The following is a 21652-nucleotide window of genomic DNA, read 5'->3' as shown; positions in this document are numbered from 1 at the left end:
TGTGACCTGTTTGTTTTTCTGCTTCCAGGGGGAGAAGGGTCCCCAAGGACCGGCTGGCCGGGATGGCATCCAGGGCCCCGTGGGACTGCCAGGCCCTGCGGGTCCTGTTGGACCTCCAGGAGAGGATGGAGACAAGGTGGGGACAGCTCCTGCTGCCCGGGGTCACTCTGGCACGGACTGGGCAGCGTTTCCACCGTGGTGCACCCCACAGTCGGGTGGGATGTGCTGCTGGAGGGATTTTGTGGAACTCACAGTCCCGTGGGATGAGCAGCAGCAGATGGGGCTTGTGTGCTCTTCCAGCCACAAAATTCCCTGAAATCCAGGTTGGCTCCCCCAAACCTGTAGCAGATACCTGCCCATGGATGCCCAGCCTCTCCAAATTAATTCCCTCTCTCATTAAGCCCCTCTGGAGTGGAGAATTCCCAGGAAACATCAGGGGGAATTCTCCCAGGGAGAATTCCCAGCAAACACTGGGACAAATCCCTGTGGCTACTCAAAGGGTCTGCAGGATGCAGAAATTCCCTGAAATCCAGGTAGGCTCCCCCAAACCTGTAGCAGATACCTGCCCATGGATGCCCAGCCTCTCCAAATTAACTCCCTCTCTCATTAAGCCCCTCTGGAGTGGAGAATTCCCAGGAAAAATCATCCGGGGCAAATCCCTGTGGCTGCTCAAAGGGTCTACAAGATGCAGCTTCATGCATGGCGTGGCAGCCGAGGAATTGTGGGGTGGAAAAGGGTTTGGTTGCACCTGGAGCTGCCAAATCTCTGGAATTCTTCATCCATCCAGTCCCTGTGGGATTTGGGGTGAGGCTGCAGCCCCTCAGGGCTGCTGAGATGTGGAAGTGGTGATGGATTGATGGATTAATGCTGTCCCTTTGCTCCTGGCAGGGTGAGATCGGGGAGCCTGGGCAGAAGGGCAGCAAAGGTGACAAGGGGGAGCAGGTGAGTGATGGGGACTCTGCCGTCGCTGCTTCTCTTGAGTCTGGTTCATTGTGTGACTTGCTGGAAATAGAAATTAAATTTATATCACTTTCTAATGTTGATTCATCTTCTGTGCTTCATCAAATACCCACATGATGTAAAAAAAAGAGTGAGAGCCTCAAGTGGGAGCCTCCAGCTCCCAGGAACATTGAGATATTTCCACATCACCCACTTAGCATGGAAATATCTGTGAAACATGAGCAATGTTGCCATCAAAGTTGGGTCTTTGGCTGAAGTTCCCTTTTTGGTTTAGTTGAAGATGTCTATGTTCATGACAGAGGGGTGGACCTGGTGATTTTTAAAGGTCCCTTCCAACCCAAACTATCCTGTAATTCTGTGGTAATTCCAGTTCCACACCCTGTTGGTGCTGCCCAGAGCCTGAGGAACATGAGTTACCCAGGAGTCAGGGCTGAGTGCTGACATTGCTTTGCTGCAGCAAAAATGTGTTTGGAGGAGTCTGAGGAACGCCGGGGTGTCCAGGGAGGCCTGACCCTGTTCCCCACCTCTCTTTGGGGTGTTAATGCAGTTTTAATGGAGATTGGATTGAAGGAATTCAGCTTTTCCAGGTGAATTTGTCACTCTCTCCTAACACTGACATTTCTCTTTTTTGTCACAGGGTCCCCCAGGCCCTACTGGTCCCCAGGGCCCAATTGGTCAGCCTGGCCCAGCTGTGAGTATTAGCAAAAATCCCTTTTTTTTTTCCCCAAAAAGCCTCCTGGGAAGCACTGGGATGATCCCAGCAGGAGCAGGGGGTGGTGGGGTGGGGTTGCTGTGTCCCCACGTCTGTCCTGGGCTGACCCGAGCCTGTCCTTGCAGGGAGCTGATGGAGAACCCGGGCCCCGAGGACAGCAAGGCCTCTTTGGTCAGAAAGGTGATGAAGGACCCCGAGGGTTCCCTGGTCCCCCTGGCCCTGTGGGCTTGCAGGTAATTTACAGCATCCAGGGAGGGTTTAGGTGTTGGGGAAGATGGAAGTTTGACAAGAAAGTCTCACAGATATGTATGTTTACCAGAAAGATTTTTGAATGTAGAATATGAAGAAAGAATAGAGATGGAAGCAAGTTTTGACATAGAAGAAAAGAATTGCTGAGCCAGTCTCACTGGATAACCAAGGAGGCAAAGGGTGTGTGAGTTAGAAGGGGTTTTTATGGCTTAGAGCAAAGGATAAACCCACCCCAAACAAACAGGAAGACAGCACAGGCAAACAAGGCAGCAAAGTTGCAAATAGAAAAAAAGCTCTCAGAATCTTCCACTGCAAGAAAACTGAAAAACAACTTCTAGCTTAAGCTGTAATGTACTGACTTTGAGTGATTGGAGAACAGTAACATGAATATGGTAATTATAGTAGTTATGATAGGCTATAGGTAAAAGTTCAGGTATAGATTGGTTCTACTGGATTAAGATGCTCAGCAAAGAAAAGTGTATAATGCACTGTAACCAAAAAAAAAGTATATAATGCATTGTAACCAAAAGAAAAGTCTATAATGCATTGTAACCCAAACTCAGGGTCTCCAGGCCTGCCTGCAGCTGGAGCTGGCAGCTGTAGGCACAGCTCTGTCACCACAACCCTGGGCTGCTGTAACTCATGGATACAACAAACTGCATTTTGGAGAGCTCCCTGGAGTCCCCCATCCCTCATTTGGGCTCTTACATTCAGGGTGGTGAGAGCTGGGGCTCACCTGAGATGTTCCCAGCTAAAATTCATCCTCTGCACCTCCACAGGGCCTGCCTGGACCGCCAGGGGAGAAGGGAGAAACGGGTGACGTTGGGCAAATGGTAAGGGGCTTCCAAATTTCTTATTTCACCACTGACATTGCTCTGAGAAACCCATCTGAAATTTGTCCTCCTTCTCTCTCAGGGCCCACCAGGCCCACCAGGACCCAGAGGTCCATCTGGGCCACCAGGAGCAGATGGTCCACAGGGTCCTCCTGGAGGAATAGGAAACCCTGGTGCAGTAGGAGAGAAGGTAAAGCACTCTGAGGAGCCTGAAGCAGGAGTTTGCTGCAGCACTCGTGCAGAGCCTTTGCTGTGCCAGCAGAAAACTCATCCCCCTGCAGAAATGTGAATATTTCCATCCTTTTTTTCCATGTGTAGGGTGAACCTGGGGAATCTGGTGAGCCTGGTCTCCCTGGAGAGGTTGGCCTGCCGGTGAGTGCCCCATGGGAGAGGCGTGGATGTGGATGGGACAGCAGGGACTGAGCCAGCCCTGTCCTGGATTTGGGGATTGATGACACATTGCCACGTTCCTGGGTATTTATAGGATCACGTTTAGTCACCAAATCTGGGCTACCCACGGCTGAACACCGTGAACACCACTCAGTCCTTGTGGGAAGGGACTGTTAAATCATGTCCTTGTGTTTGGAGACACAAATAGAGCTTCTTTTGCTCAGAATTGATTGAAGGATAATTAGAGATCAGTATGTTTTGGGGTTTTTCCTTGATAATAAAAGTTTTTTTGTCCTTTATAGGGCCCTAAAGGTGAAAGAGGTGAAAAGGGGGAAGCAGGTCCCTCTGGTGCTGCTGGTCCCCCTGGCCCCAAAGGCCCACCAGGTGATGATGGCCCCAAAGGCAGCCCTGTAAGTACCCCCTCAGTCTTTCCTTGCCTTGCCAGCAGAGATTTCTGCATGAAAAGATATTCCCAGAGATATCTGTGGAAATTAAAACTCATTTCCTAGCCATGGAATTGTTCCTCTGGTGATCCATGATCTCAGCCCCATTCCTGAGGGTGCTGATGAGGGAAAGACCCTGCTGTGCCATATTTCCCAGAAATACTGGAATTACCAGGCTGTCAGGAATCTCACCCCATAGGGAGGAGCTGCAGCAGGGTCACTTTGTGTTTATGGCTTTCCAAGGTCTTCTGCACCAGAGCAGAGCTTCCAAAATAGGATCAAGGAGATTTATTGGCTTTGGAGCTGTACCTGCACACCCAGCTCCCTGCTGCTGATTCTACAGCTCTGCTGAAGCCAGTGGAGCTCTGCTGATTTTACCAGGGGACAATGGCGCAGGGTTTATCTTGCAGGCTCCTCTGGTGCCTGAAATTGATGATGAGATAAGGCAAGATGGCACAAAGAAGCAGAGGAGGCAGGGGAGTTTAGTCATCCCTCCGAACAGATGGGATTTGGGATATCTGTGATGGGTTGCAGGCTGCTCCTGGAATCATGTGAAGCACCCGACAGACATTGTATGGGGAGGAATGCTGAAGTGGTTCAGTCATTAAATGCTCTGAGAGGCTCCTCCTGTGCAAAATGTCACACGTTTGCAAAAGCAAAACCTTCCAATCTTCACGTTCCCAAAGCTGGAGGACTCTGCTGTCACCCAGCCAGAGGATTTCTGACAAACTGGGATGGAAGTGCCAGCGTTGCCTCTGGAGCTCTGGTGGTCAGGATGCAGATCTGGAGTGGCTGGGACAGGGTGAAAACACATAAGAGGGGTTGTGGTTGTACAGATTGGGGTTTTACTCCCTAGGGTGGCTCCCCACGTTGTCACTGATGCTCTCCAGGTGCAACATCCCTGATTTGGGAATATTCTTCTCTCTTTGCAGGGTCCAGTTGGTTTCCCTGGTGACCCTGGTCCTCCTGGAGAGCCTGGCCCAGCTGTAAGTGTTGGTCTCACAGAGCTTCCTCCTCCTGGGGTGGTGAAGCTCAACTGTGCTGCTCATTCCCAGCAGCTCCCTTGGCATTTCCTCTGCTCAGTGCCATTCACACCCTAAAAACACCTCCTTGTTCCTCTTTCCCTCCTTTTTAGGGTCAAGATGGTCCCCCAGGTGACAAAGGTGATGATGGTGAACCTGGACAGACTGTGAGTACCTGGAGAGATGAGAGCTGTTCCCCACAGTGCCCATGGCTCTGTGCCATCTCCAGGGACACTGAGCCTCTCATTCCCACCAGAATTTCCCAGTAGGAATTGCCCACTGAGGATCTCATTCCTTCCTGTGTCATCGATCCATCCCTCCATCCATCCCTCCATCCATTCATGGATCCATCCATCCATCCATCCATCCATCCATCCATCATCCATCCATCCATCCATGGGTGGGGCACTCATGCCTTGTTCCCCTCCCCTCTCTCCCTGCAGGGTTCCCCTGGGCCCACAGGAGAGCCAGGCCCCTCTGGACCCCCTGGAAAAAGGGTGAGTTGGTTTTTTAGGAAGATTTTCCCAAAAGCACTTCCATTAACTTTTAAAAACTCATGTTGTTACTAAGCCTACAGTAAATGCTGAGTAAATACTGTGTAAAACATGTGATAATTAAGAAAAAAAAAGTGATAATTAAAAAAAATAAAATTATGCACCATCCACAACCATTGGAAATTGATGGGAAGCTGCCAAGCAAATCCCATGGATTTTTTTTTTAACAGCCCAAAGAAAATCCAAGGATGAGGTACTGCTGCTCTTCCTGCCTTGCTGGCAGAACCCAGGGATTCATTTAGCAAGGAGCTAATTTAAAAAGCTTTCCAGGGATATTTGTCTCCATTTTGCCTCCTTCCCTGGGGCTGCAGCAGCATTTTGCTAATTCCAACAGACCCTTGCAGATCAGCAGCATCTAATTGTGTTTCCCATCTACTCTGGGCTTTCTTTAGGGCCCTCCTGGTCCAGCTGGTCCTGAAGGAAGGCAAGGAGAGAAAGGAGCCAAGGTGAGAGCTGAATGGGATTTCTCTTGTGTCCTTGCTAGTCCAAGAGGATCTCCCTCTGCCAAGGCAGGGAGTTGGTTCTGCTGCATGTTACAACAAATTAGCCTGGATTTGGGGCCACTGGCCTCAAATCTGAGCTTATGTTTCAGCCCTTAACAAGCTCTGTGGAGATAATTAGGGCTTGCTAAGGTCACGGGAATGTTTTGCCTGGTTTGGAGCATGCAAGTGCTATATTTGGCAGTGTAATGTGTTGTAAATAATGGGGTGTGCAGAGCCCCGTGTCCTTTCCCAGGGCAAACACAGCATTCATGGGCTGGGATTGTTTGGGTGGGAGTGCTGGGGAAATGGAGCTGGGATGGGAAATTACAGATGCCCTTGTGGCAGCACAGGGGAGGGAGGATGGGTGGATGCAGGGGTGTCCCTGAACCCAGGAGAGCTCAGAGCCAAAGGGTGGTTCCTGCTGGAATTCAGGCAAGGCTGGAAACTGAAGGAGTTTGGAGAGTGCCTGAGGTGGAGGGAGCAGCAGGAAAATCAAGGAGCAGAAAGTTTCATTTCCAGAGCTTTGCATGGATCTGCATCCGCTCCATGACATCCTGGCACCCTGTCACAAAATCCTCTGACATCCCAACACAAATTGAACAGCCTGCCTCTTCATCCAGGGGGAAGCTGGTTTGGAAGGCCCTCCTGGGAAGACTGGACCCATTGGTCCCCAAGGTGCTCCAGGGAAGCCTGGCCCCGATGGCCTCCGTGGGATCCCTGGCCCAGTTGTGAGTATTCCCAGCCTGAGAAAGCTCAGCTTTGTTCCTGTGTCCCACCTGCCTGGAAGGTGCCTTTTCCCAGAGCTCTGTCCGTGCTGGAATGCCTGACAGCAGATAAAACATTTCATGGGATTTCATGAGATTTCATGGGAGTAATGGAATGGTGAATATCATCTCCCACATGTTTCATTTGGGTCTTCAACCACGCTCCAGGAGTGATTTTCCTTGACCCACAAAGTCCCTTTTCCAGCAGAGATTTGAGCATGGAAGGAGCATAAATCCTTTTGCTTTTGCCACCTGTGAAAAGCCAGGACAAACATTCCCTGGCACAGGTGAATAATCAGAATATTCCCAGCTTGGAGCACTGCTGTCACTGGGAATGAGGAAATTGCACTTTTTTTACAGGGTGAACAAGGTCTCCCGGGATCCCCTGGCCCAGATGGTCCTCCAGGCCCAATGGTACGTCCAGAACATCCAATTCCAGGAGGTTTTGAGCTGGATCAATGAGTGTGACATGAATTAATTCCCTCTTTTTTTTTCCCCCCTTGTGTCCCAAAGGGCCCTCCGGGTTTGCCTGGTCTGAAAGGAGACTCTGGTCCTAAAGGGGAGAAGGTGAGAACCCACTCAGGATCCCATTGCCTGGTCCCTGCTGGGGTGTGGGGGACAAATGGCACTGCCCATGGGTCCTGCAGTGGGCAGGACAAGGCTGGGGAGTGTCACCAGCCCCAGTGACAGCTGCAGAGGAGAGCTGGAACACTCTGAGTGTGCCCCAAGGAGCTGAGCTGTGGAGGTGCAGAGCCCTGGCCCATTTTTGGGGTGATTCTCCACCCTATAAACTTTTCTCTCATATACATATAATAATATATAATGTATAATATATATATATAATATATATCATATGTTATATATAATATATATTCTATATATTATATATATCATATATTTTCTATATTGTATATATTATATATATTATATATATTATATATATTATATATATTATATATATTATATATATTATATATATTTCTATAACCCCAGGGAATGAGTAGCGCGCTCCAATGCAGAGGTTCTTTCTCTATTTGTAGCATTTTCTGCTGTAAAAATCTCCTATTTTTGTCCACTCTGCCACTTCCACGTGTCAAGGATTGCTACAAACACCTCTCACCTCACTCAGATATTTGGGGTTGGATCTAGAAATGTCTTTGCTCTCTCCAGTCACAAATCCTAATTAACATCTGCTGTTTTCCCCCCAGGGTCACCCAGGTTTAATTGGTCTCATTGGACCACCAGGAGAGCAGGGAGAAAAGGGTGACAGAGGCCTCCCAGGGCCCCAGGGCTCAGCAGGACCCAAAGGAGAGCAGGTAAATATTCCCTAAAACCTTCCTGGAACATCCTTTGGAGCATTGCACCCTCGAGGAGGTGCAGAATAGCAGAGATGGGCAACCCTGGCACGAGATCCTTGGCAGTTTTTGAGGGATATTTTCTGTATTAATGTGGTTTGTTCTGTGTGTGAAACATGGATTTGCTCCAAAATGACCCATTTTAGTGGGAAGCAGATTCTCAAGGGTCCTATGAAAGAGTTGAACAGACTTGGAGGGATGGTGCCATGAAATATTCATCTGAAGGGCTGATTTTTAAAAGTGTGAGCCTAAATGAGATAAGAGATTCCTTGCCCATGCTCTGAAAACCTGGTAAAGCTCCAGATTGGCTGGAATCCCCCAAAACTGGATTCTCACATGTGAGCAGGGGTTGGATGTGTAACTTTAAGCTAGAATTGCTGATTAATATTATTGTCCTGTTATCTTTTAGGGTATCACAGGTCCCTCTGGACCCATTGGACCTCCAGGGCCCCCAGGATTGCCGGTAGGTGACAATCGGTGACCTTGGAATTCCTTGGGAGCCCTCAGGAGCCACTTTGGTGCTCCCAGGAGTGCCCAGCACAGCCCTGGCTGTTGGAGAAAGTTGGCCACAATGGGGTTTTTTAGCTGAACCCTTTAAAAAGTCTTGGATGAGTTCCAGGAGTGCTGGAAGTGATGTGGGAGATGGGCTGAAGGTGTGGGAGATGGGCACAGGGAATTTGTCCCACCTTGTTTCCCTCCCCATTTCTTTCGGAATATCCACAATCCCACAGGGATTTCTTGCCCTTTTTGGTGATTTTTATCATTTTTTGGATGCCCAGAGGCCCTGAGCTACCCTGGGGTGCCCATTGAGCACATTCCCATCTTCCAGGAATCACCCAGCAGCCTCCCCAGTCCCCATTGGGGTAGGAGTGTGGAGCTCTGCCCCAAAAGCTTTTTGTCTGTTGGCAAATAAAAGCAACACCCAGCTGAAGTGGATGGGGAAAATTGAAATAGAAAGGGAGTAAATTTTTAAAAAATTTATTTTCTGAACTCTCTGCTTGGAAATGAGCTGACTTTTTTTTTTGTATTTTTGTCTCTCCACAGGGTCCACCTGGTCCCAAAGGTGCTAAAGGCTCATCAGTGAGTATGGCCATGGCTAAAGGAAGAGGCTGAGGGGTTTTTATTGAGTGTAGGACATGCTGGGCCTCCCCTCATCAGCAAAATGAATGCAATTAGCAGAGAGAACTTAACAAACTCTGCCTTTGCAGGCTGCCTAAGCCCAGCAGTGATAATTGGGGTGCCACAACTGCACTTCCCTGAAGAGCAGAGCAGCAGAGATCACAAGGAGCAATCCGGTGCTCAGTCCTGAGGAGAAAAGGACTAAAGCACTCTCCTGCTGCTGGAGAGTGCAGGGGATTAAAAATAGCCCGTGAAAAGCGGGAGGTGGGAAGGTGGAAAGTGAAGAACTCGGTGAGAAATGAGACTCTGGAGCTTCGTGGTGCAGACCTGCTGTGCAGGCAGCTAAAAATTCCTCTTTTTGGGCAACTTCTTGGTGTCTTTTTGCCATCCAGAATCCGATGTTTTATTAATTTGAAGATTTTATTTGACTTGCAGAAGTGTTGGGTTGGTTGGGAGAGTTAAAGATTTTATGCATTTTATGCATTCTGTAGGAAGCATAAGAAAAATCTGACTGTAACTCCAGGTGTTTGATCTTTTCTTTCACCTAAACAGCAAAAATAACCAAAAATATCATTTTCTGGGGATGTGGATACAGGGAGACTCCTCTTGTGTGCCTGAAGGGACAAAAATGAAGTTTCATCAGTTAAAATAATGTTTGGGATGTGATAAATTCTCCTGAGTGACTCCTGATTTTCCCTTGTTTTTCCATCCAGGGTCCCACAGGTCCCAAGGGTGAATCAGGTCTTCCTGGGCCCCCAGGGCCTCCTGTAAGTAGAACCCATAAAGTGAAGGATGAAATGAGGTTCAGACCTCATGGGTGATGGAATTTGGGAAGCAGAAAAAATCTCTGGGTAAAAACTCCTTTCCAATCCTAGCAATGGGTTGGAATCTGTTGGAGGGAGAAAGGATGGGAAGGGAGGAATTATTGATGGGAAGAGGACAATGGAAGGTGGAAAATGTTGAAGGCAGAGGTTTTATCAGCACCATCCATGGCTGTTTTCCATGTCCAATGTGTATTTTGGGGTGTTGCTGCTTTGTCCATCTCTCATGTCCTTTTCCCAGTGGAATGAGAAGTTGTGTCTTATTTTCCCCCCAAAAAATCAGGGTCCTCCTGGAGAAGTCATCCAGCCCCTGCCCATCCAGGCTGCCAAGAGGACCAGGAGGAACATTGATGCCAGCCAGCTGCTGGATGATGGCAATGCTGACAACTACATGGACTATGCCGATGGCATGGAGGAGATTTTTGGCTCCCTGAACTCCTTGAAACTGGAAATCGAGCAGATGAAGCATCCCCTGGGCACTCAGCACAACCCAGCACGCACCTGCAAGGACCTGCAGCTCTGCCACCCTGATTTCCCTGATGGTGTGTCCCAGGAAAGGGGGAATGCAGAAAATTCTGGGGGTTTTGTAGCTTCAGACAGAAGTGAGGGGTGGGAGAGCAGGAATTTGGGGAGTCCATGGGGGATGTGGCTGGTGGAAAAGGATTATGTAGAGCTGGACTGGATATCACTGGACAGCCCTTCCAGCTGAAATGTTCTGTTCTAAAAATGGGGATATGAGATGGAAAATCTTCAGCTGGCACCAGAGCATGATCAGCTTTCAAAAACTACTTATAAATAATAATCCATGAGAATTATTATTTATAACTACATATAAATAATGACCCATGAGAGGGGAAACACCCCAGGTGAGGAGGTTGCTGAGGTGCCCTCTGAGCTGATCCTTCCTTCCCTTCTCTCCCCTCATGCAGGTGAATACTGGGTTGATCCCAACCAAGGGTGTTCCAGGGACTCTTTCAAAGTTTACTGTAATTTCACAGCTGGTGGAGAGACCTGCATCTTCCCTGATAAGAAATCTGAAGGAGTAAGTCCTCACCACCTTTCCCCTCTATCCTTATGATAGATTATTTCCTGATATCACTATTCATAGGCAGACTATTGAACAGCAGCAAGGAAGGATCAAAGATCCAGAATGTTCTTTTGTCACACAACATTACATTCTACAATAACATGGAATGTGTTGACAAAGAGAAAATCAAGATTTAAACTGTGGTTTGGGCCAAACCTCTGATGGTTTCCCAGGCAATAATAATAAATGGTATAATTTATTATGCCATAATAAATGGTAAAACCTTAATTTTTTGGACTTTGCTGTCCAAGGCAGGGGTGTGTGTTGGTGCAGGAATTGGGAGCTCTGTTTAACTCATTCTCTCCCACAGCCCTGCATGCCCAAGCACCACTGATTCCCCTCCCCTCCCTGTGTTTCCAGGCAGGGCAGATAAATGTTTCCCTCCTGTCATTTTTCCTGCTGTTCCTTGTGGGTAAATGATCCTAAATGATTGCAGGCAGGCTCAGAGCTCTCCCTGGCACCGCTGCACGAGGTTGATGAAGTGATTTGTGTAATGATGCTCTTAGCTCAGCCATACCCATCATTTTTGTCCTGTATCCCTGCACTCTGTTTTGCAGAGCTGCTCTTCCTGCTGCCTGGGGACCAGCTGTGGCACTGGCCAAGCAGAAACACAGCAATTCAGCCTGGGGGGAGCTGTGCCAGTGTCACAGTTGTGCTCCAGCTGTGACAAAGCTGAGCTGTTCTCCCGCTGCGTTTCATCCACCAGAAATGTGTGTCAGCACAGCACAAAGCACACGCCACATAAATCCTGCCTGAGTTTTTCTTGGGGCTGTTTAAAGAGGAGATGGATTTCCTCTTGCTTTGCATCACTGAGCTGTGTTTTTCCTCAAAATTTGACAGCTCAAAAAGCAGAGTCTGGCCATGATCTCGCAGGGAGCTTGAGCTCCTGCTGTGCTGGTTCAGTGAGGGGCTCTGTGGGGCTGCAGAACTTCTCAAATACAAATTTCATGCTGGGATGCATAAGAAGAAAATTCTCCCATCCAGAGGGATGCAAAGAGGCACCACCCCTACCCTGGATGGGTTTGTGGTGAGGCACAGCAGAGTTTCAGCTGAGGCTCCTTGTGACAGTTTTCACAGGGGTCTGAGGATGAGGGAAGAGATGAGGATCTGACTCCATGTTCAGAAGGCTGATTTATTATTTTATGATATATATTACATTAAAACTATACTAAAAGAATAGAAGAAAAGGTTTCATCAGAAGGCTAGCTAAGAATAGAATAGCAAAGAATAATAACAAAGGTTTGTGGCTTGGTCTCTCTGTCTGAGCCAGCTGTGATTGGCCATTAATTAGAAACAACTCTATGAGACCAATCACAGATGCACCCATTGCATTCCACAGCAGCAGATAACCATTGTTTACATTTTGTTCTTGAGGCCTCTCAGCTTCTCAGGAGGAAAAATCCTAAGGAAAGGATTTTCATAAAAATGTCTGTGACAGCTCCTCTCAGCCCATCCTCCCCCAGCACAAACTCTGGGATTTGCTCTGCAGGTGCCATCCTGCAAAGGACAGGGCAGTCCCCACTCACTGCAGCTGGGCTGCTGCTTCAGGAGAGGTTTCCAGCACAAATGAGGGAGCAGCCACGCTCCTTCCTTGTGCTCTGGCTCTGCTGCTGAGCTGGGGCTGCATTAAGGATGCTCTGGTGGCTGATTCCCTGTCCACATCACCCCTGTGGGTACCTGGAGCTCCATCCTGTGTGTCCAGCACCTCAGGCAGGCAGAGGCTTTTCCCTCACCACATCCTTTGCCTTTCCCAGCCCCACAGCACCTGGATTTGGCATTAGAGAGGCACCAGGCTTCTCCAGCACCAGCGCTGCCCTCCACACGAAGATCAATGCACCTTCTCCCATCCGTGCTTCCTTTTTCCCTCTCTGTCTTTCCCTTTAATTTTCCTGCCACTGCTGGATTTGCATCCCAAGTTCCCAGGAGGCAGAGACAGCCCTTAGCAAGGGAGGCTGGTGCCAGAGCAGCACCACTCCATCTCCTCTGCTTCAGAGCCACCTTCTGCTCTCATTACTGATGTATAAAATTAAAAAAAAAAACATTTTAAAGCAAGTTGGACAATTTCAATAAGACATGCAGACTCTGGAATGAAAGTAAACTTTTTAATTTTGATTATTTTTTTTTCTTTCTCTCTTCCCTCCTTGCTGTCCACAAACTAGGCTAGAATTACTTCCTGGCCCAAGGAAACCCCAGGCTCGTGGTTCAGTGAATTCAAGCGCGGTAAACTGGTAAGAAGCATCGTGGTGCTTGCTGTTTCCTTTAACCCCCTGTCATATTTTACAGAGTAAAATGGCTCGTTGGCCCAAAGAGCAGCCTTCCACATGGTATAGTCAATACAAGCGGGGGTCCTTGGTAAGTGGCTAACCCTGGCCCTGAATCAGAGCTCGGCACCTGCTTTGGTATGGCCACGCTGCTGCCCCCTGCATGCTGGACTAACCCCCCTGCCAGGCACATGGAGGTGTTTAAGGTGGAATTCTGAGAGAGCCCAAAGCCTCTGGGGGGCTTTGTTCCAGTCTGCCTGACTGGGGACTGGGGAGCTGAGCTTTGCCCGGGGTGAGAAGGGGACACAGGGGTGTCCTGGTGACATCCTGGGGCAGCTCTGTCTGCACAGAGCCCTGCAGGAGTTCTGCATCCCATAGGGAACACTGCATCCCACAGGGAACACTGCATCCCACAGGGAACACTGCATCCCACAGGGAACACTGCATCCCACAGGGAGTTCTGCATCCCACAGGGAGAGCTGCATCCCACAGGGAACACTGCATCCCACAGGGAACACTGCATCCCACAGGGAACACTGCATCCCACAGGGAACACTGCATCCCACAGGGAGAGCTGCATCCCTCAGGAAATACTCCATCCCACAGGGAACACTCCATCCCACAGGGAATTCTGCATCCCACAGGGAGAACTCCATCCCACAGGGAACACTCCATCCCACAGAGAATGCTCTATCCCACAGGGAGTTCTGCATCCCACAGGGAACACTGCATCCCACAGGGAACACTGCATCCCACAGGGAACACTGCATCCCACAGGGAGTTCTGCATCCCACAGGGAGTTCTGCATCCCACAGGGAACACTCCATCCCACAGGGAGTTCTGCATCCCACAGGGAGAGCTGCATCCCACAGGGAGTTCTGCATCCCACAGGGAACACTGCATCCCACAGGGAGAGCTCCATCCCACAGGGAACACTCCATCCCACAGAGAATGCTCTATCCCACAGGGAACACTCCATCCCACAGAGAATGCTCTATCCCACAGGGAGAGCTGTTGTAGTCTCTTCCCCAGTCCCCATTTTAGGTGTCCCCATTTTGGGTGTCCCCTTGTTGCTGTCCCCCAGCAGTGCAGCCTTACCCCCAGAGCTGAGAGATCCCTAAAATGCTGCCCTGAGCTGTCAGGGGGTGAATCTGCACATCTCTGGCCTCTCCAGGACAGGTTTGCCCCAGAGGGTGAATTTTGTCCCCACATGGAGATGAACCACTCTGGAGACTCCCATGCTGACCCCAGAGCTTGGGAGAACCAAAGTCATTTATTTAAAGGAAGATTTCCAGCCAAGCCTAGTGGAAAGGAATTTGACTGAGTCACAATTAAGGATTTTTTTTCATGGGGGAAGAGCTGTTTTGAGGTCAAACAAGGCATAAAGCAGGAAAAGCTCTGGTTTCTTATCTGGTAACAGGACATGCACAGAGTCCCAGTGCTGGGATGTCAGATTTGTGTTTTCAGCCCCAGAAATGTCCCCTGGCCCATCAGTCCCTGTAGAATCAGTGGGATGCACGTGAGCTCAGTCAAACCAGGAGAATGTGGGAGCAGCAAATATTCCATGGACACAGCCAGGGCCAGGAGATGCTCTGCTGTGTCCCACTGAGTTGTCCCCTCCCCAGGGCAGGGGTTCCTGCCCCAACTTCCACCTTAAAAGGCAAACAACCCAAGCCCTGGTTGTTTCCCACGTTTGCCGCATTCCATCGCCACTAAAACACATTTTGCTCTGATCCTGCCCTCGAGGAGAACACGGCTTCTGGGGCTTCTCTGCATCACCAAACCAGGCTGCAGAGCCAAGGCTTCAGCCTCCTGGCTCCTTGGAGGGCAGCTACTCATAGCTTAATTACAGAGCACTTCATCAGTTAATGTTCCAAGTGCCTCCACTTCTCCATCTCCCCTGCTTCTCCTTCTCCCTGCTCTCTTAGAGGCTCACTTGCCAGCCTAGAGCTTAGGGCTTATTCTTTTCCAGATAAAAACATTTCTGATGCTATTGGAGCTCTTTGTTCCATCCTTTTGTGTTGTCATTTTCCTGCCTTTTTTTTCTTTTTTTTTTTTTTTTCACCTGTCCTGCTTTTTCTATTTGGAAAAATAAAAAAAGCCACCAGTATGTGGAAGACCCACAAAACAGTCAAACACACAGGCCATAAAAATTATATTTATTTATTTATTTGTTTGTTTGTTTGTTTTAAGATTAGCTCTGATTCTGCCTCAGTCAGTACTAGAACCATGAGATTGGTAAATTGAGGAGACATTTGCCTCAACTGAAATTTGTGTGTGGAATGGCAGAATCAAAAGGAGTTTGAGTTCCCCTCTGGGTGTAACTCTGCTCCTGTTTCTCCATGGAGAAGGTCCTGGTGTCTTGAGGGGCTGAACCCCAAATCTTCCCCAAAAGGGAAGATTTCCAGTGCTGTCAGGATCTCCATATAAATCCTGGGTTTGCACAGATGCTGCCTTTCTTCTGGAGAAACCTGAAGTGGGAGGGGTGCAGTAAATATGAAATACAGCCTAACCAGCTGGGTTTGATGCTCCCACACCATCATTAATCAATTCTACAGAGCCCTTGGAGCCAATTCCTTACCTTTCCTCAGGATGCAGCCAAGCTGTGTTTAGAGGGATAAGAGGCTTGCAGATGTTTTCTGTGTGTGTTACACACAATTCCCAGCAGCTCTAATGAGGCCTGCACCCATCCCATCCCAATCCCATCCCATCCCATCCCATCCCATCCCATCCCATCCCATCCCATCCCATCCCATCCCATCCCATCCCATCCCATCATCATCCTCCCAGCCACATGACACCTCCCAGCACAGAGAAAAGAGGAAAATGTTGAATTTTCCCAAACTGAGCAAACATTGTGCACAAAACCAGCTCCCAGCGGCTCCAGCTGGAAAACTGGGACAGGGCTTCACCAAATCTGCACAGCCTGAACAACAAAAGACCTCTTAAAAGGCAGTCAGGCTGCAAAACAAGCACTGGTTTGAAATAAAACTGAACAAAAAAAGGTCTTGCAGTTCAGTAGTGCCACACTGGGTGTGTGACAAGTCCTTGGCATTTTTTGTCCCCTTCCTTCCACGTGCTGGTGGCTTTCTGGTAGCTCCTCCTGGCATGCGTGGCTCTCTCCTGGTCAGTCACATTTAACTCTCAGGAGGACAGTGCAGCAGCATCCTGACAAACCGGTTGGTATCTTTGTTTATTTGGATTATCTCTTTTAATTCAGTGTTTTCTTGTGGTTATCAATCAATCTCTTCTACTGTTTGCAGCCTGCACCACAACTGGAGGGTTGGTGGCACCTGGAGGAGATCCACCTTGGGTGCCTGGGTTTTGTTCCTGGTTGTTTCTAAAGAAACCCTCAGTCCATCCAGGGCAATGGTTTGGAGATGCCACCTCAAGCACAGTCAGTTCATACCTGCAAAAATTCATTTTGTGGGCTGTGAAATCCCCACAAAGTCCTGAATCCCACAAGTGCTGGGATTGGGTTTCAATAATTTTTTTTTTGTAGGAATAAATTCTCCTACATGGGAGAAAAAGGAGCCTGGTGGGCAGAATGGAGCAAATCCCAGTGTGCAAGACTGGAGTTCACAATCTGTGTTCACAACAGGGCAGCAAATCCATTTTCCCTTCACCTGAGCTGAGTTTTTCCAACCAGGGCAGCCCCCAGTTGTCACCAGCAGGGCCAGGATTGCTTCAAACCACAGGAAAAATGAATGGAGTGTGCAGAAGAAAACACCCCCAGCAGTCAGAAATTTGTGTCAGACAGGACAGGAAAATAAAGCCCTGAACCCTCACAGAAATTCACCTTCTCTCCTCTTCAAAAGCTGGAGAAATACACCCAATATTGGCTTAAACTTGAGACATATCCCCAAATTTCCACCCCCAGCCAGGGCTGAAATCCCCTTGTCTATTTTTCCCTGCCCTCCTTAGATTTAATTTTTTTGCTCACACCCTTACCCCATCCAGCAGGAGAACAAAAGTTCCTGGGTGAGCAGAGCAGGAACTCTGTGGTGACACTGGTGTCCCTCAGGAGCAGTGTCTGTGTTGGTGACCCTGGTGTCCCTCAGGAGCAGTGTTTATGGTGACCCTGGTGTCCCTCAGGAGCAGTGTTTATGTGGCACTGGTGTCCTTCAGGAGCCGTGTCTGTGCTGATGACCCTGGTGTCCCTCAGGAGCAGTGTTTATGTGACACTGGTGTCCCTCAGGAGCAGTGTCTGTGCTGGTGACACTGATGTCCCTCAGGAACAGTGTCTGTGCTGGTGACACTGATGTCGCTCAGGAGCAGTGTTTATGTGGCACTGGTGTCCCTCAGGAGCAGTGTCTGTGGTGACCCTGGTGTCCCTCAGGAGCAGTGTTTATGGTGACCATGGTGTCCTTCAGGAGCAGTGTCTGTGTTGGTGACCCTGGTGTCCCTCAGGAGCAGTGTCTGTGCTGGTGACACTGGTGTCCCTCAGCAGCAGTGTTTATGTGACACTGGTGCCCCTCAGGAGCAGTGTCTGTGCTGGTGGCACTGGTGTCCCTCAGGAGCAGTGTTTATGGTGACCCTGGTGTCCCTCAGGAACAGTGTCTGTGCTGGTGACCCTGGTGTCCCTCAGGAGCAGTGTTTATGGTGACCCTGGTGTCCCTCAGGAGCAGTGTCTTTGCTGATGACCCTGTGTCCCTGAGGATCAGTATTTATGTGGCACTGGTGTCCCTCAGGAGCAGTGTCTGTGGTGACCCTGGTGTCCCTCAGGAGCAGTGTCTGTGCTGGTGACCCTGGTGTCCCTCAGGAACAGTGTTTATGTGACACTGGTGTCCCTCAGGAACAGTGTCTGTGTTGGTGACCCTGGTGTCCTTCAGGAGCAGTGTCTTTGCTGGTGACCCTGGTGTCCCTCAGGAGCAGTGTTTATGGTGACCCTGGTGTCCCTGAGGAGCAGTGTTTATGTGACACTGGTGTCCCTCAGGAGCAGTGTCTGTGCTGATGACCCTGGTGTCCCTCAGGAGCAGTGTCTGTGTTGGTGACCCTGGTGTCCCTCAGGAGCAGTGTCTGTGCTGGTGACCCTGGTGTCCCTCAGGAGCAGTGTTTATGGTGACCCTGGTGTCCCTCAGGAGCAGTGTTTGTGCTGATGACCCTGGTGTCCCTCAGGAGCATATCATGGTGACCCTGGTGTCCCTCAGGAGCAGTGTTTATGGTGACCCTGGTGTCCCTCAGAGCCCCCAGCTGTGTCTCCCTGTCCCTCACTGCCCAGTGTTGTCCCTTGTCCCCTCTCCCAGCTCTCCTACGTGGACTCTGACGGGAACCCCATCGGGGTGGTGCAGATGACCTTCCTGCGTCTGCTGAGCGCCTCGGCCCGCCAGAACATCACCTACAACTGCTACCAGTCGGTGGCCTGGCACGATGCCACCACCAACAGCTACGACAAGGCCATCCGCTTCCTGGGCTCCAACGACGAGGAGATGTCCTACGACAACAACCCCTACATCCGACCTGCCCTCGACGGCTGCGCGGTACGTGGGGGCTCCTGGCCCTGGGGACACTTTGGGGACACCTTGGGGACACCTTGGGGACACCTCTGAGCCCTCCTCTGCTTGGCCAGCACCGTCTTCCCCAGAGCAGATCACCCCCAGATTTCTGGTGCTTGAGGGTTGTCCTTGATATGGGAGACATCAATGTGCTCTTCCCTAAGTTGGAAATGAATTATTCCATGGGAATCCGTGATCCTGCTGGAAGTCAGGGGAAGCTGCAGCACCTCCAGGAGTCAAATCAATCTGATTAATCCAATTTATCTGCCTAAAAGTGCTGCTTGTTGTTTTAAAAGCCTCCCTGGGGTTTTGCTCTCACCCAATTCCTCACATGGGGAGAGGCAAGCGATGGCGCCAGGTTGGGTTGGAAATGTGCAGGGTTTGATAAAGATCTTTGTAATTCATCCAGAAAATCTGAAAATTGGAGCTGGGAATTGGCAGGGTTTGATAAGGATCTTTTCTTTCAGGAATTCTGAAAATTGGGGTTGGAAATTGGTTTGGAAATTTTCAGTGTTTGATAAGAATCTTTGTAACTGCTTTCAGAAATTCTGAAAATTAAGGCTGGGAATTGGCAGGGTTTGATAAAGGTCTTTGTAACTGCTTTCAGGAATTCTGAAAATTGGAATTTCCAAATCCAATTTGCAGGGTTTGATAAGGAGCTTTTCTTTCAGAAATTCTTGAAATTGGGATTGGAAATTTGCAGGGTTTGATAAGGGTCTTTTCTTTAAGAAATTCTTAAAATTGGGGTTTGGAATTTGCAGGGTTTGATAGGGATCTTTGTAACTGCTTTCAGGAATCCTGAAAATTGGGCTTGGAAATTCGCAGGGTTTGATAAAGATCTTTGTAACTGCTTCCAGGAATTCTGGGAGGCAAAGCAGGAAGGGTTTGGTTGGAATTCTTGTTTTTGCAGCGCCAGGAGGGCTCTGGGCTGTGCTGCTCATGGGGTGCACAAGCACAGCCACAATTTCCAAAGGTGTCTCACGTCCTCCCTTTCCTTCTAACTCTTCTTGGATGCTTGATTTGGGTTTAAACTCTGAAAATTATGCCCTCAGGAGATAAAAATTTGGCAAAGCAGGTGTTGCATGCATTTATTTTGAGCCCCAGCTTGCTGGTGTAAAAACATGAATAATTCCCACCCTCTGGAACTGCAGCACTTGGAGCCCACGGGACAGAAAGATTGAGATGTTTGACAGAAAAAGCTCCTCGTGTAATTTGAGATTGAAACGCTTCTGTTCTGGCACAAACAGATTTTTTTTACTGATGGAGCAATGAGGAAAATCAGATTAGAACTTTTAACACATTCCTGGAGAGGGAAAGGGCATCCAGCCTCCTTCTGGAAACACTCAGGAGAAGTTTGTCCTCAAGTTTTTCGTGTCTCCTGCTGACATAACATCCTTGGGAGAAAAGGGCCTTCTCTCCCTTCCCATTCTGAATCTCAGGCTTGCTGGAGGAGCACATATTTCACATTTTAAAGGGGGTGAGCCTCCTGAAAACCTTCACATTTTGGGCAGATAAATTGGATTAATCTTTTACCCTGGCAGATCGTGCTGCCCAAAGCACAGGCAGGATATTTGAGATTTATCTATTTACTTAAAAGGAGTTTGGGGTTTACAATTGATTTTCTACATTAAAGATGATTTTAGTCTGACTCTTAGACCCATAAAAGGCTGTTAGGAGTTCAGAGAACTCCACCAGGAGTTTAGAGGTGCTTTTATGTCTTTTTTGGGAGCGAGTGCTACAACCCATCCAATTGCTGGGCTCAGCTGTGCTGGGTTAATGGTTGGACTCGATCCTAAAGGTCTTTTCCATCATAAATGATTCCAGGATTGAGCCCTACCCTGTGGAGATGAGGTTGGGCTGCCCCACATGGGGTTGCCACAGAGGTCCTGTGTCGGATCTCAGGATCTCAGTCCTGAGGTGCCGGGCCACCGAGACCACCTTGGGGGGCTCGGGAGTCCTGGAATGTTCCAGAAGTGTCTGGTGGCTGGACTTTGACCCTACACGGGATACGACACCTGTATGAGCATAGGAGGACTTCACCGGGGTGAATGGTGAAGGGATTGGTTAATTAGAGGGTGAGACACAGGGTTTAGGATTTCTGTACAGGGGGGTTTAGAGAAGTAAGATGGAGGAATTGGGGCGTGTCCTGTCCTTCTTCTTCTTCTTCTTCTCCTCCATCTTCTTTGGTGATGGTGGCACCTTTGGATTGGTTATTACTGAGAGTGCACCGAGTAATAAGAATAAATGGTATTGGGGAAAAATGATAAATATTGTACACGTAACCATGGGTATAAAGATAGGTGGCTGCCCCGGAGGGCAGACAGTGTGCTCATGGCTGACTGCTGAGCAGAGCTCTGTTCGGCTGAAAGAAAATCTTTTAGATAAACAATTAATAAACATAAAAACCGAAAGAAGAACTGAAGCCTCTTCTCGTCCTTCGATACGCGGGCTGTCCCAAGGCCACTCCGGGCCTTTCCAGGCCCCTCAAACAGCCGAGATAACCGGACAGTCCTGCTGTGGTGGGGAGGCTGCTGAGGCCAGGGCTGATGTTCTTCTCAAAATGAATATGTTTTTCCTGAACTTCCAGCCCTTGCTCATAGCTGTGCTCCAGCCTGTTCTCCCGAGCCACACAAATCACAGGGAAAGGTGGAACCCAAAGCTGCTCCATAAATTCTCTTGTTTGTGCAGCTTTGTATGCCCTCGGGGGGTACTTCTGCTCCTCTAATAATTATTTATATTTTGGAAACAACTCCGTGGCCACCAGGCATGATAAAAAGACAGCAACACCTTGTGAATTCTATCAAACTTTAAATGTGATCTTTTCACTAATATATTCAAATTAAATTGCTACCATTTGCCCAACAAGCCAGGTGTGTCCTGGGGGAGAGAAAACAACTTTTCCACAGCCCCAACTTTTCCAGGCTCCCTTTCCAGCCTGGAAATGTGCTGGAGCAGAGCTAGAATGTCGTGATCTGCTTCTGCTCCAAGCTCTGGGCATCTCCCAAGGGTTTTTCAGTGTGTTAAACATGCAAATAAATTTATTTGGGTGGTGGTGACTCCGATGTGGGTCCAAAAATTCCCAGCAAAAATCACCCCCACATTCCC

At 49.1% G+C, this 21652-nt stretch overlaps 1 protein-coding gene across 4 annotated transcripts in view; it reads left to right on the top strand.

Moving 5' to 3' along the window:
• The window catches only part of COL5A1 (collagen type V alpha 1 chain), a 148324-nt gene that overhangs the window by 123660 nt on the left and 3012 nt on the right, over positions 1–21652 (top strand). For 3 of the 4 annotated variants that reach the window (XM_064727570.1, XM_064727572.1, XM_064727573.1), the window contains 23 exons: positions 29–136; positions 889–942; positions 1598–1651; positions 1798–1905; positions 2701–2754; positions 2837–2944; positions 3073–3126; positions 3447–3554; positions 4520–4573; positions 4723–4776; positions 5053–5106; positions 5556–5609; positions 6266–6373; positions 6770–6823; positions 6923–6976; positions 7618–7725; positions 8174–8227; positions 8809–8844; positions 9597–9650; positions 9988–10246; positions 10634–10746; positions 12951–13019; positions 18299–18532. In XM_064727570.1, the coding sequence (XP_064583640.1) occupies positions 29–136; positions 889–942; positions 1598–1651; positions 1798–1905; positions 2701–2754; positions 2837–2944; positions 3073–3126; positions 3447–3554; positions 4520–4573; positions 4723–4776; positions 5053–5106; positions 5556–5609; positions 6266–6373; positions 6770–6823; positions 6923–6976; positions 7618–7725; positions 8174–8227; positions 8809–8844; positions 9597–9650; positions 9988–10246; positions 10634–10746; positions 12951–13019; positions 18299–18532 (2007 nt within the window). Of the gene's footprint in view, positions 1–28; positions 137–888; positions 943–1597; positions 1652–1797; positions 1906–2700; positions 2755–2836; positions 2945–3072; positions 3127–3446; positions 3555–4519; positions 4574–4722; positions 4777–5052; positions 5107–5555; positions 5610–6265; positions 6374–6769; positions 6824–6922; positions 6977–7617; positions 7726–8173; positions 8228–8808; positions 8845–9596; positions 9651–9987; positions 10247–10633; positions 10747–12950; positions 13020–13074; positions 13144–18298; positions 18533–21652 lie in introns of all 4 variants that reach the window. The other variant, XM_064727571.1, reaches the window with a different exon arrangement.

The sequence above is a fragment of the Zonotrichia leucophrys genome, chromosome 17 (assembly GCF_028769735.1).
Source record: "Zonotrichia leucophrys gambelii isolate GWCS_2022_RI chromosome 17, RI_Zleu_2.0, whole genome shotgun sequence".
Taxonomy (NCBI): domain Eukaryota; kingdom Metazoa; phylum Chordata; class Aves; order Passeriformes; family Passerellidae; genus Zonotrichia; species Zonotrichia leucophrys.
This window is presented reverse-complemented; position numbering and strand designations above follow the sequence as displayed.